The following is a 13,531-nucleotide window of genomic DNA, read 5'->3' on the forward strand; positions in this document are numbered from 1 at the left end:
AGGGCAACCATTAAATAAAAAAGAGAGATAACAGTTAAAAGCTAATAATGGAAATAAATGAAATTATTTTCAAAAATCCTCAATCCCTAAAGAGGGCAGAAAAAAATAGAAAAGATGGAAGAGCAAAGATCTAGCACGATGGAAGCTTTTAGTTCAACAATATCAATAAGTATATTACATATAAATGATTTAAACACACCAAATAAAAGACAGAGATTGTCAGATTAGATAAAAAGTAAAACCTGAGTTTATACTGTCTACCAGAAACCTTTAAACATAGAGAAGAATATATGCTAAAAATAAAAGTAAGGAAAAGGTTGTATCAAGTAAACTTTAGCTACAAATGTCAGAGTAACTATAATCACATCAGACAAGGTAGGCTTCAGAACAGGAATATTTTAGGAAAAAAGAGGAACATGAAATAATAAATGGATTAATTCTCCAAAAGATAGGACAACTCTATTTGTGTATTTACTTAACAACTTCAAAATACATGAAGTGAAACTTATAGATTTGAAAGAATAGACAAATCTACAATTATACTTGGATATTAACCATTCTCTCTACATAAATGATTCAAAAGAACTGAACAACACTGTAAGTTAACTTAACATAATTGATAATTAAAGAACGCTCTATCCAATAACAGCAGAAGACATTCTTTTTCAAGTTCATATGCAGTATTGACAGAGAACAAACCTCAAAAAAGTTTAAAAATACCAAAATTCTACTAAGTATGTTCCTAGACTATCATGGATTGAATTGTGGCACCCCAACACACACACTCCAATTCATATGTTGAAGCCTTAACCACCAATGTGACGGTCTTTGGAGATAGGTTTTCTAAGGAGATAATTAAGGTTAAATGAGACTATACTCCTGGGGCCTTAATCCAACAGGAGTAAAAAGGAAGGGATGTGTGCCAGAAGAAAAGCCACATGAGGACACAGCAAGAAGGCGGGCATCTGCAAGCCAATGGGGAAGACCTCAAGAGAAACTTAACCTAACCTACCAACATCTGGATCTTGGATTTTTAACCTCCAAAACTCTGAGGAAACACATTTGTATTGTTTAAGCCATACACCCTGGGGTATTTTTTTGTAACAGCCTTAGCAAATGGATACACAGATCATAACCAAATGAAACTAAAAATACACTTCTAAATAATACATGAATCAAAAAGGAGGTCAAAAGAAATTAGCAAATATTTTTAACTGAATGAAAATGAAAACATGCATATCTAAATATGATGGGTTCAGCTAAAGCAGTGCATGGCAAGAAATTTATGCATTAAATGTTTATATTTGAAAAGAAGAAGTCTCAAATGAATGATCTAAAATTCTTCCTTATGTAATAGGAAAAAAAAGGACAAATTAAATACAGAGAAAGCAAAAGAAATTCTATAATCAGGACAAGAGCAGAAATCAATGAAACTGAAAGCAGGAAAGCCCAGAGCATCAATAAAGCAAAAGCAGTTTTTTAGGAATGAATAAAATTAATAAACTCAGTGAGACTGACCATGAGAAAAAGATGTAAATTACTAATATCGTGAACAAGAGAGGATATCACTACAGATATAAAAATTATACAGATTTTTAAAAAACAATATTATAGGAATATCATCAACAAATTTATGCCAACTTAAATAAAATGGACACTTTTCTTAAAGACACAAATTATCAAGTCTCACTCAAGAAAAGATAAATAACCTGTATTATTAGTAGTCCTGTATCTATAGGACTTCTCTACCTACAGAAGAAATTATACTTGTAGTTAAAAACCTTTCCATAAGGAAAACACCAGACACATATGTTTTTACTGATGAATTTTACCAAATATTTTAGGAAGGAATGATGCCAATTTTACTAAGACATTCCAGAAAATTGAGGGGTTGGGAATATATCATTTTATGTGGCCAGATATGCCCTAATAACAAAACCTGAAAAACACATAACAGGAAAAGACAACTACAGACTAATATCCCTCATGATTATATAGAATGTTGAAATCCTCAAGGTATGTTAGCTTGTTGAATCCAGCAAGATACAAAAAAGATAATGCATTATGACCTTACTGGGTTTATACTGGATATGCAAGACTATTTCAACATTTGAAATTCAGTCCATGTTAGTTACCATATCAACAACAACAACAAAAACAAAAACTACATGATCCAGAAAAAAGAGCAATTGTCACACTTGAACTGTAGAACCAACAATTTATCTTCAAACAAACCTGAACGATGCCAACAGAATGATAAGGAGAGCACATTGTAGACATGAAAGCAAGGCCCACGGTTGTCCCAGAAAGTTTTGTTGCTCTGCAAGAAAGAAAAAAAAATTATATAACAACCTATGATTCTCAACTATATGTTCTATAGACAATCCAGAACTCTAAATGGTTAACAGAGAAACTCACATTGTGAATAATAACTTAAATATTTCCTTCAGTTTTTGAATTTGCATTAGGTTTTTTTTCCTATATGCAATGGTTTTCATATTATCTAACTACAAGCACCTGGATATAATCATTTTTAATATTTTATATATGTATATCTTATTTTTATATTACTATTATCACATATGCTTTGTTTTAATTTATATTTTTCTCTCATATATTTTTATACCCATTTACTTTTGTTCTCTTTAAGCACTGTTTTAGCTATAGTGGGATTTGGAATTTGGGCCCGTTCTGAACATATTTGTGTTACTGAAGCATTTATGTTATTGAAATACTTGTTACTGAAAAGGAATTTGAGCCACTTGCATTTATTTGCATAGACAATTGATTTTGTCTTTCATACTTTTATTTTTATTTTTTAGTTTTGTTCATTTTGTTTTTCTTACAATTCATAATGATTCCTTGTGCTGCCTTTGTTATTATCCTGCTATCTGTTCAACATCCTAGCCCTGATTTGTCTTTAATAATTTGCAAAGAATGCATTATTTAAAAAATTCCCTTAGTAGAGGCATTTAAATTAAAAGTTGAACTTATATTTTCCCAGTTATCATCCTCAAGAATGGGGACTATTGATTTTGCCATGCAAAATAAGGAAAATTAGAGAACTTTTTCCCACTTTACATTTCCTCTGGAAAATTTTCAGATATGTTATTTTGAAATGATATTTTGCATTGTACATGATATTTTAAAGATTTGTGGCATTTATATCCTCTTTAAAAATTATATTATAAAATTATTGATACTTAAGTCTGCATTTGTGTGGGTTTAATACTCAGTACCAGCTCGTTTATAATAAGTAAAATCTTCTCCCATTATGGAGTTAGCTATTTTGTTTCCTGTTTTCAGTGGTTCTTACCTGGTTATGCCTAGGTATAGACATATACATTTTGTTAGTTTGTCAGGTAAAAGGCTAGGATTTTCAATTTAAGGACTTTCAGTGAAAGGACAGTTATTTCCTTCCATCATAACTTTTTAGTGCCTTTATTTTGTTTATTCTAGTCTAGTCAGGAAATCTACTCTTGATATTGGATTGCCACTTAATGCCCTCTTTAATGTCCATCATCCAGTTACCCCATGTTCTACCTACCTCCCCTCTAGTAACCCCCAATTTATTCCCTATACATAAGAGCCTCTTATGATATGCCTCCCTCTGTTTTCATCTTATTTTACTTTTCTTTCCTTTCCCCTATGTTCATCTATTTTGTTTCTTAAATTCCACATATGAGTGAAATCATATGGTATTTGTCTTTCTCTGACTGATTTATTTTGCTTAGCATAATACTCTCTAGTTCTATCCACATCATTGCAAATGTTAAGATTTCATTCTTTCTGATGGCTGAGTAATATTCCACTGTATATGTACACCACATCTTCTTTATCCATTCACCTGTCAATGGACATCTGGGATCTTTCCATATTTTGGCTATTATGGACATTGTTGTTATAAACATTCAGGTGCAGGTGCCCCCATTGAATCGCTATTTTTTATCCTTTGGATAAATACCTAGTAGACACTGTGATTTCTAGGTTTCAATCATGGAAGTCTTGAAGCTTTCTCTTGATCCTCTTAGAATGCTTCTTCTGGGGGAAAATTAGTCCCCTTGCAAGACACCCAGAACCCTGAGACTGCCATGCTGGAGGCATTGAAAGGTAGCCACATGAAAGCTGTAGAAGCAGAGATGACCAACTAGGCTCTGTGCTCCAACTATACCAGGCAGGAAACCAAACACTCAAGAACATAAGAAGACTTTAATTTTAAGTCAGGAAGTTGTAGGCTGATATGTGTAGTAGATAATCAACACAGAATATTAATTAATTCTTATTTCCTTTAACAACTCCTGTTTTCTTAGGAAGTAAAACTGGAATACTTTTAAGTCACTTCTTGCTGCTTCCTTCTATCTGATCCCAGCTGCAAATTATCCAGCAGAATTTTCTCCAGTTCTTTTGAGGCATACCCTCAGCAGTCTTGTCTAAATTACAGTCACCAGATTTACTTCCTGTTTTTTTTTTTAATTATTCATTTCAGCAGGATGGTAGAGATAGGGGGTTAAAATATAATACGCAATTTTCTTTGAATCCTAGAAGTTTGTCCTGACTAGTGCTTAAAGCTAATCAGGTCTTTTAAAACATTGAATCGAAATTTCTCTTGCCATTATCTAAACCTGTCCTTCCTTTCTGTATACCTAATCAAAACAGACAAAATTCTAATGAATCATTGCCAAATTGTTAGCTTTTCTTGAAAAATGAAAAAAAAAAAGAAATACTTGTAACAAAGATAAGAGCATATTCACCATCAGAGTCAAATGAGTATTTTTAAACTTTTAACTCCCTTTCCCCAAAGAGGAAGCCACTTCCTCTTGTCCTGTCTCCTGAGATACCACTTGCTTTGCCAAGTCTTTGGAAAGTTTCTATGCTAAATACCATTTAACATACAAAGGGGGAAAATCTATACATACGTGATTAATTGTGCAATATCATGACGCTTTCTTCTTCGGAGGACACTTCCCCTCCATTTAGAAAAATTTTCCAAGGTGAAGCTTGCATTTGGACTTATTTTTATTTTATCCCCCTCATTCCAGATTTCCATACCGACTAAGGCCACATGAGTATTGAGTTTTTTATAAAGCTGTTCAAAGAGAGTACATGTCAAAGGAATGTGTAATGGTTATACTATCTTCCAATATTTTCAGTGTACTTTAGATTTTTGAAATTATTAACAGCAACACTGCAAACACTTTCTTTCCAAACATACTTGTATAATGGAAGTTACCACCTCTTTTATTAAGGCAGACACCCTTAGATATTTCAGGTATGAAAACTCCTCTCTTTCTTTTTTTTTTTTTTTGGAGAAAAGGTCTTATAGAAACAAAGTTCTTTTGCTTGCAATCTCAAGAAACATAATTTTCTGTTAGTAGTTTATTACTATGACTTCAACTTAAGTGTATCTACTCAAATGCTTTTCAATGTTCTCAGAGTGATAACATTTCAAAATTAGCAAGGTTGACCCAGTGCTGGTTTGGACACTGATAAAAAAAAAAAAATGTTCTATGAAAAAGTCCTTCACCTATGAGTCACAAATAAGTAAGTGATCCTCTAATTCTTAAACCTAGACTGAACCGAATAATCTATAATGCACATAAAATAATCTCCAGAAATAATGAATTAATCTTATAAGACAATATGTTTACTCTAAAAACAAAAGTTTAAATTGCTACTATAGTTTACAAAACTGCACAATGTTGGTCAGATGAACTTCCAGTCATTAGATGAATGAGTTCTGTGGATCTAATATACAGCTTGCTAGTGATAGTTAATAATATCGTCTTAATTATTTTAACATTGGTGAGAATAATTTTCAAACGTTCTCATCACAAAAAAGCAACAGCAACTATGTGATGTGATGGAGGTGTTAGCTAACCTATGGTGGAAATTATTTTGCAAGTAAATATATCAAATCAATACACTGGACCCCCTAAATTCACACAATTTATAGGCCAATTATATCCCAATAAACCTAGAAAAAAAGCTGCACAGTGACAGGTTTTCTCATGGGCCAACTTCCTGCTGAGAAACACAGACATGGCTTTAAGTAGTTTGGAAAACAATAAAAGCATTGAGGAATGCAATTATCATCGAAAGAAAAGTCAGAATCTAACTAGATTAAAACCCTCCCCTTGATGATTCCCTCAGCTTCCCTCTTCTGTTCTTGCTTTATTTGACCCACCTGACAAAACTCCAACCCTGGTTAAAACAATTCCTCCCTCGGTCTCTCCTCATCATGCCCTGGAACACAGGAGAAAGCACACTATGCTGACCACTTTCACTTGGAAGCCATGACTACTAACCTCAAGTGGTGGTTACCAGTCTCGGCAAACCTACTGCATTTCCAAAATTCACTTATTCCCAGAGGCTTCTACACATTTTTTTCATGCTCACTCTTCTCTTTTAGAAATTGTGACACTTTCTAGTAAAACCTCACTTTAAGTAGATGCCCCTGCTTCCAAATTCACTCAGAGTGTAGAAGCAACCAGAAGAGAACATCCACAAGCTCCCACCACTGTCTGCCTACTATTTATTTATTTCTTTATTACATGCATGAACGCTGTGAGCCCAACGCCACCTTCTCCACTCATGCACTAGATCTCCAATCTATTCCCAGGTCAAGGAGATTATTCCAGCAATTTTTCCATCTTCCTTGCAGTTCTATGCTTAACCTTCCACAGAATCGTTCCCATCAGCATGGAATGACCAGATGAGATGACCTATCATGGTGGGGGGACAATTTTTATGACCCCCATCCCTATCACTTATTCCCCATTTCTCTGATCCCACTTATAGCAAGAGTTCTGAAGGGAATTTTCTGTGTTGTCTCTAATTCTACTTCTTATTCTCATTGGACTTACTCTAATCACACTTGTACTCTTACAGTCTTACAGAAACTTGCATCATCCAGGTGACCAATAACTTCTACCTTGTTAAATTCCATGGCCAATCCTCAGTCCTCAGAAGCACTTAATGTCATTGATCATTTCTTCCTTTGACAATTTTTTTGTTTCAAGTAGCTTCCAGAGCAACACTGTCCCCTGGTTTTCCTCAAAGCTCACTGTCTACTCCTTATTGTTCTCTGTCAGTTTCTCCTACCTCTGATATTTCCTCAAAAAAGCACTTCAAGGACCTATTCTCAGTCTCTGTCCTACTTATTTAGACCTACTCCTTTGGTTATCTTATACCCGGATTGGAAAGCTTCTTCTGTAAAGGTCCACAGAAAATGCTTCAGACTTTGAGTCTATGTGATCTCTGTCCTAACTACTCACCACCATTGGCACTGAACTGGAAAACAGCCATAGACAATGTATAAACAAATGGGTGTGGCTATGTTTCATTAAAACTGCTTTTAAAAAGGCAGCAAGCCAGATCTGGCCACAAGCTACACTTTGCTGATCCATGTCGTATGCCATCTGTATGTGTTAAACACTTATGGATTTATATCTCCACCCAGACCTTGCCCCTGAACTCCAAACAATCTTGTATATCTAGCATTTTTACCTGGAAATCTTTTTTTTTTTTTGCATCCATGAATCTTCTCTTCTATTTTAATGATCCAAAATTTTATAATGTTATAACCCGACACATGTTACTAGGTGCTGGACATGAAGAGGGCATTGTAAGCATATGGATATGTCTACCCCTCTTCTTAGGAAAACTTCCTAGTATTGTTTCTCTGATTTTTGAAATGTAAAGTCTCTAATATTTTCATTTCTTAAATATAAAAATGAAACATGTACACATTTAAAAAAATTAGTCATAGAACACTTTTAATAAAAATCAGCAATCCACTGCCATTGCCACCCTCACTAAGAAGCAATAATATTTTCATTGAGATATAATTGACATATAACATTATATTTGTTTTAAGTATACAACATAATGAAATATTTATACAAAAAGAAATCTCAAAGTGAATGTGTTCAAAATGGAAATCCTCATTTTCCCTCTGAGTCACTATCCCCCACCATGTTTATTCTTAATGTTGCTCAGGTCCGAATCCTTGATGTCACTTGACTCTTCTCCTTTCCTTATGCTTTTCATCTCTCATCTACCTCATCTACCCTGATGACTCAATCCAGAGATCAGCTATTCTCAATAGATCCACTACCACTGCTTTTTCTCAAGCCTTTTTCTCCTGCCCTGAATTAGGGAATTATTCCCCTATCTGGTCTTATTTCTGCCAGTGGCTTTCCTTCAGTTTATTTCCAACACAATAGCCAAGATGATCTTTTAAGAATACACATCCGAACATGTTATACCTCAGCTCAGGCTCTCCAATATCGTCCTTGCCTGTGAAGAATAATAAAGTCCTTACACAGTCCTACCAGGACTACAGGTTCCGACCACTACTACCTGTCTGATATCATCAACTCCCATCTTCCCACCCTTACTACATGCCAGCCACAATAGCCATCCCACTGTTCCTCAAATATGACAATTGAGGTTCTGTCCTTAGAACTTCACTCTGCCTTGCACATCCTCTCTTAGAGTCAGACTCTTATCTACATTCCTTTCCCTACTCAGAAAGTCACCTTGTGACTTGTGACACCTTGTGTCACCTTGGACACCTTGGACTTGAGCTTTCCTATTTAACATACCACCCAAAACAAACCTCTCTTTTTTAAATACCACTTTTTTTTTTTTTTTAGCACTTACAATCTCGATCCTACATACTCTTTATTTGGTGTGTTTATGTTCATCTTGAACAAGAATGTAAACTCCTTGAAGGGACATTTGTCAGTTTTGTCTCTCACTCTATTTCTGTCACCTAGAAAAGTTCCTGTCACAAAGGTGTTCAATAAGTATTGCCAGTTCTTGGGGTTCTTTAAGAAGAGTCAGATGATCTTTGTGGTGAGAAGACAAGATACAGATGATGCTGGTCATTGAACCCACCTTCATTTTCTTTCTATCCTTAGGGAACTTGCAGGCTACCAAAAAGTGACTCACCCATGTAAGTAGGCAGACTAACTGTACATTCAACTAACAAAGCACTAACAATTAAGGTTTAAACAGAAGAGATACAGAAATCATTTTTAAAAGATTTTGTTAATTAGATGACAAAATCATGTTTACAGACCAAAATCAACATCTTTCCAATTGAAATGGACTTTGAAATCCAACAAATCCAAGTTCAAATCTTATCGCTCCCATTTCCCAACTTTGTGATTTTAGGCAAGTTACTTTGCTTCCCAGAATCTAATTCTTTAGTTATAAATTAGGTTTAGAAATATCTCAGAGTCGTTTTGAAGATTCAGTGAGATGATGTACTGAAAGATACTACTGTGCCAGAGTTTGGTTGATTTTGTTTGTTTTCCATGTTCTCCCATAGATTGGCTTTATGTTGGGAATTGCTGGTCTGTGATGTCTCCCCAGGCTTTAAAAAAACAAAAAAGCAATTCAAACAAAACCACCTCTTTCTTATATCTTCATCAACCTGAGAATAGTGTGGCAGGTAAGGGAGAAACATCTTTATCATGTAATATTAATATTTAATTAAATAGCAAAATTTCAAGAGCCAATCAGCAGTATTATTAATCTTGGGAGTATTGACTTTCTTTCCCTGCTTCACAAGCATTCATAGATACACCCAATGACACCGCCTCACAAATTGTTAATTTCCACTTGAAGTATACCATACCATGTTGACATAATTGGCCATTTCAAACACCCTCTTTCTTATTTCCTTTGGATCTTGATTGTACTTTTTAAACTGAAAAAAAAAAACACAAACAAAAAAGCCAACTATGACAAAATATGGGCACTGTCAGAAATGAATATAATTGGAAGGTAAAAAAAAAAAGGAAACTTAGTTTTTTTTACTTCTCAGTGGTTATAATTAACAATCAGTTATAAAAGTTGACAGTTAAAAGATAGAAGCAAAATGCTGCCTTTGGATAAATTAAAGTACTTTCAGAGTAGAGATGATGTTTTACCCCTGAAATAGTAGCTCAGTAAAGCTCTAAGGAATTATTAAATATATTTCCATTTAAATGCCATGGTTTCATAAGCTGTGCAGAATTGGTGCAAGCAATAGCTTATTCATATATATATACATATATATATATGAATGACAAATGAAAAGTGCATGTAGTATAATGAGAGGCCAAGCTTTAGGGCCTGAACAAATTAACTTATTCATATTATCATAAAGCAAAGCTTTCCCTTTTGAGATCATATAGGTGAACCTTAGATTTCCAATATTTGAAAATGCATTCTTGTAAAATAATATAAACAATGAATATTATCCCCAAAAAATACTTTTTCAGAAGATTCCACTCATCAGTCTTATACATTTACCATTTCCTGATGAGGATAAATTCTAACTTAACAGTGATTTAACTGCTTAATAAAAGACAAAATGAGAAAGGAATTTAACTGGAAACTAAATTTGGAGACAATAATAGAGGATAAAATGCAAAAAATTCACTTTATGCATAGGTATACATTTCTGAGAAGGAAAAATCCTATCAGTCTAATTATATGTCAAATTTCCTAGGATCAGAACAATTCATAAAAAAGAATAGCTCATATTCATGATTTTTCAAAACTGATCCATATATTTAATATTTCCCATAATTAATACATGTAGAAGGGGATTTTGAAAGACATATTTATCTGTTATAATTACCTCACTATTATCCAGGACCAAATAATATTCTATGTATTTCTTATGTTCCAAACCCTTCTGGTCTTTTGACTTCTGTAATAAATATAAAAAAGAAAATCACTAAAACAGCATCATTCTCCTTGAGAGTCATTCTTTTATTTGAAAAGTATAATTTTAGAAAAGATTGGTTGATATCTGGCAATAAAAGAAAACAACATTATCATTTTAACTCTTAACAAGCAGAATTAGCTATAGACAAGGTTCGGTATATCAGAGCTAAAGGGACATGAGCAATATTCTAGTCTGACTCTTTCATTTTGGCAGAACTTAAATGATTGCACACCTAACTAATAGGTGTGCTTGAACTAAAACCAAAAGCTTTCAGATTTTTTGAACAATGGGTTTTCTCCACTATGCTGCCCTGAAATAGAAAAACTCTGACTTCAGCAACCTCTTAGTGTTTTCTTGTTGTAGTTGTTGTTGTTGTTGGTAGTGGTGGTGGTGGGTTTAAGCAGCCTTTATCCCTCTCCTAGTGAGCACCCCTTTCCTTAGCAATGGTGCAATGCCCAGAGCCATCATGGCACCCAGTCTGCTCTTTTCTCCTCAGGCAGAGCTGGATCTCTTTCCCACATTCCAAGCTTCCCTATTTTCTGTTCCTTTTTCTCCACAAAACAAAACAAGACAACAACAACAACAACAACAACAACAAGAAAAGATACATTTCATAGTGGATTGTTCCATTGAAAAGTAGCAGATACATTATTCATACTAAATAATAAACTATCAAAGTTTATTATGTTGCATTTCTGGAAGGGCTTGTCTTTTTTTTTTTTAATTTTATTTATTTATTTGCAAGATAGAGAAAGGGAGCATGAGTGGCGGGAGGGGTAGAGGGAGAGGAAGAGAAAGAATCTCAAGCCGACTCTGTGCTGAGCATGGAGCCCGAGTCAGGGCTCAGTCGCACAACCCAAGAAACCAAGTCTGATGCTTACCAGACTGAGCCACCCAGGCACTCAGAAGGGGTTGTCTTTTAACAGATAAATAAGCTTCCATTAGCAAGAACACATTACTGAAAGTAGACTTTAGGTGTAGTCCACTAGCTAAACACTTCCCTCCCAGCCTCCATTGAAGCAGCTATTCATTAGCTTTTACTGGACACCAGGGGTGCTAAGAGTAAGGCAGTGAAACAGACTTGGTCCATGGGCTTAAGGAGCTCCCACTAGGCAAACAGGAATAAGTAAATCAGGTGGTGATTAGTGCTGTGAAGAGGAGTAAACAGATACTGAGTGCCGAGGTAGTTATATCAGAATAGGTGGTCAGGGAAAGCTATAAGGGGTTGGCCATACAGCAGACAAATTAATGAGAATGAGAAATCAGGCAAGGGAAGATAAATTGGAAGATAACTCCAGCAGAGAAAAGAAATGAACAAAATGATGGTGAAGTGAATTGATATTGGCATGTTTAAAGCACAGAAAAATTGTCTGTGTTTGTCAGAACATAATGGGGGAAGTTGTCCGTAGGAAGGGAGTTGAAGGAAAGGAGATTACAGAGGGAAGTGGGGCCCTAAGCTTACAGGGATTTGCAATTCACTGTCATCCCTCCTCTATTTGACCTCCATATATTAGAGGCCCTCATAAAATCTCAGCCCTGGGTCCCATTCTTTATCTACACATTCTTCCTCAGTAATCTCCTCCTGTGTTATGCCTTCTTTAAATAGGAACGCTGCACTAATTACTATCAAATGCGTATCTCCAGCCTTGGCCTCTCCTCTAAAGGCCAGACTGTTACAATTAATGCCTATTTCATGCATCCATTCAAATGTCTAATACCATAAACCTAACACGGTCAAAATAAAACTACTGATTCCCAAACCTCAAACAAAACCAGCTTCTCCCTCATTCTCCCCAGCTCAGTTAACATCACCACCATTCATCGTTAGCTCAGGCCCAAATCTAGAAATTATCCTTGATTATTTTATCCTTCATCTCTAGGAGTGAGTTCTTAGTGGGCTCCTGGTATCATATCACTGGTGGAATTTAAATCCACAGCAAACTGAACCCAAAAGAGATTTTCTTTTGTTAAGACAAATTCTGCCCAGTGCTTGTGGATGATCAAAACATTTAGAAGAGATGACTGGATATAAAGCATCCCGTGAAGAAAATGAAAGCAATTATGGCAATGACTCCCTATGGTTTCAAAAAAGCCATATTCATTTTTCTTCTGTGACTCGAAGGTAAACTCATATATCTAAGAATATCCTCAGTTCCTCTTCATGTATCCCACCTTTATTTTTGCTCACTGTTACATCCCAAGCACCTATGGAAGTACTTCAAGAAAGAACTATTGAATGGGTTCATTCATAAAGACAGCAGGATATTTTATGTGAAAGTAATAATACTTCATACCTTTGTTTTATGTTGTGGTATTGTCAAACTTGCCTGTTCCCAGAGGGCAAGCATTATATTCATATTTCTTTTTAACCTTGGCACATTGTTGTTAATAATAGTTAATCCACAAATACTTATTAAATAAATCATCAATGTACCACAAGGTTTTAGTGTCTCTATAGCCTACTATAGTCCTAGTAATTCAACCAAGACTATAAAGTTTCTGTTAATTGTAACTACTAAGACTGGAACCCAGGACAGCCAGGACAGGATACATGAAAGCACTGCAAATAAAATATGAAAGTATGCATACCACCAGACTGGTGGCAGGTAGAACCATACTCTGCTGAGATCCGCGTGCCCGTAGTATGTCATCTGTCCCACAGGTGCTGTTAGTCTTTTCCTCTGGATCATAACTGAAGAGTGCATGTTCCTGTCCATCCTGATTTGTAGGGCTTAAAGGTTCAATAAAATATTTTTGATCTCCCTGACTGAAGTAGCCCCTGAAAAACATGAGAATCCTGGCTTC

The 13,531-nt window shown here is 35.0% G+C and overlaps 1 protein-coding gene across 1 annotated transcript in view; it reads right to left on the minus strand.

Annotated features, from left to right (window-relative positions):
* The window catches only part of LOC116866675 (disintegrin and metalloproteinase domain-containing protein 28-like), a 42,260-nt gene that overhangs the window by 10,595 nt on the left and 18,134 nt on the right, over window positions 1-13,531 (minus strand). The window contains exons 6-10 of the mRNA XM_032855802.1: window positions 13,316-13,505; window positions 10,637-10,708; window positions 9,647-9,718; window positions 4,917-5,086; window positions 2,236-2,320 (exon numbers count right to left, since the gene is read on the minus strand). Coding sequence (XP_032711693.1) covers window positions 2,236-2,320; window positions 4,917-5,086; window positions 9,647-9,718; window positions 10,637-10,708; window positions 13,316-13,505 — 589 coding nt within the window. The remainder of the gene's footprint in view (window positions 1-2,235; window positions 2,321-4,916; window positions 5,087-9,646; window positions 9,719-10,636; window positions 10,709-13,315; window positions 13,506-13,531) is intronic.

The sequence above is a fragment of the Lontra canadensis genome, unplaced genomic scaffold (assembly GCF_010015895.1).
Source record: "Lontra canadensis isolate GAN:19392208 unplaced genomic scaffold, GSC_riverotter_1.0 scaffold10, whole genome shotgun sequence".
In the NCBI taxonomy this organism is placed as follows: domain Eukaryota; kingdom Metazoa; phylum Chordata; class Mammalia; order Carnivora; family Mustelidae; genus Lontra; species Lontra canadensis.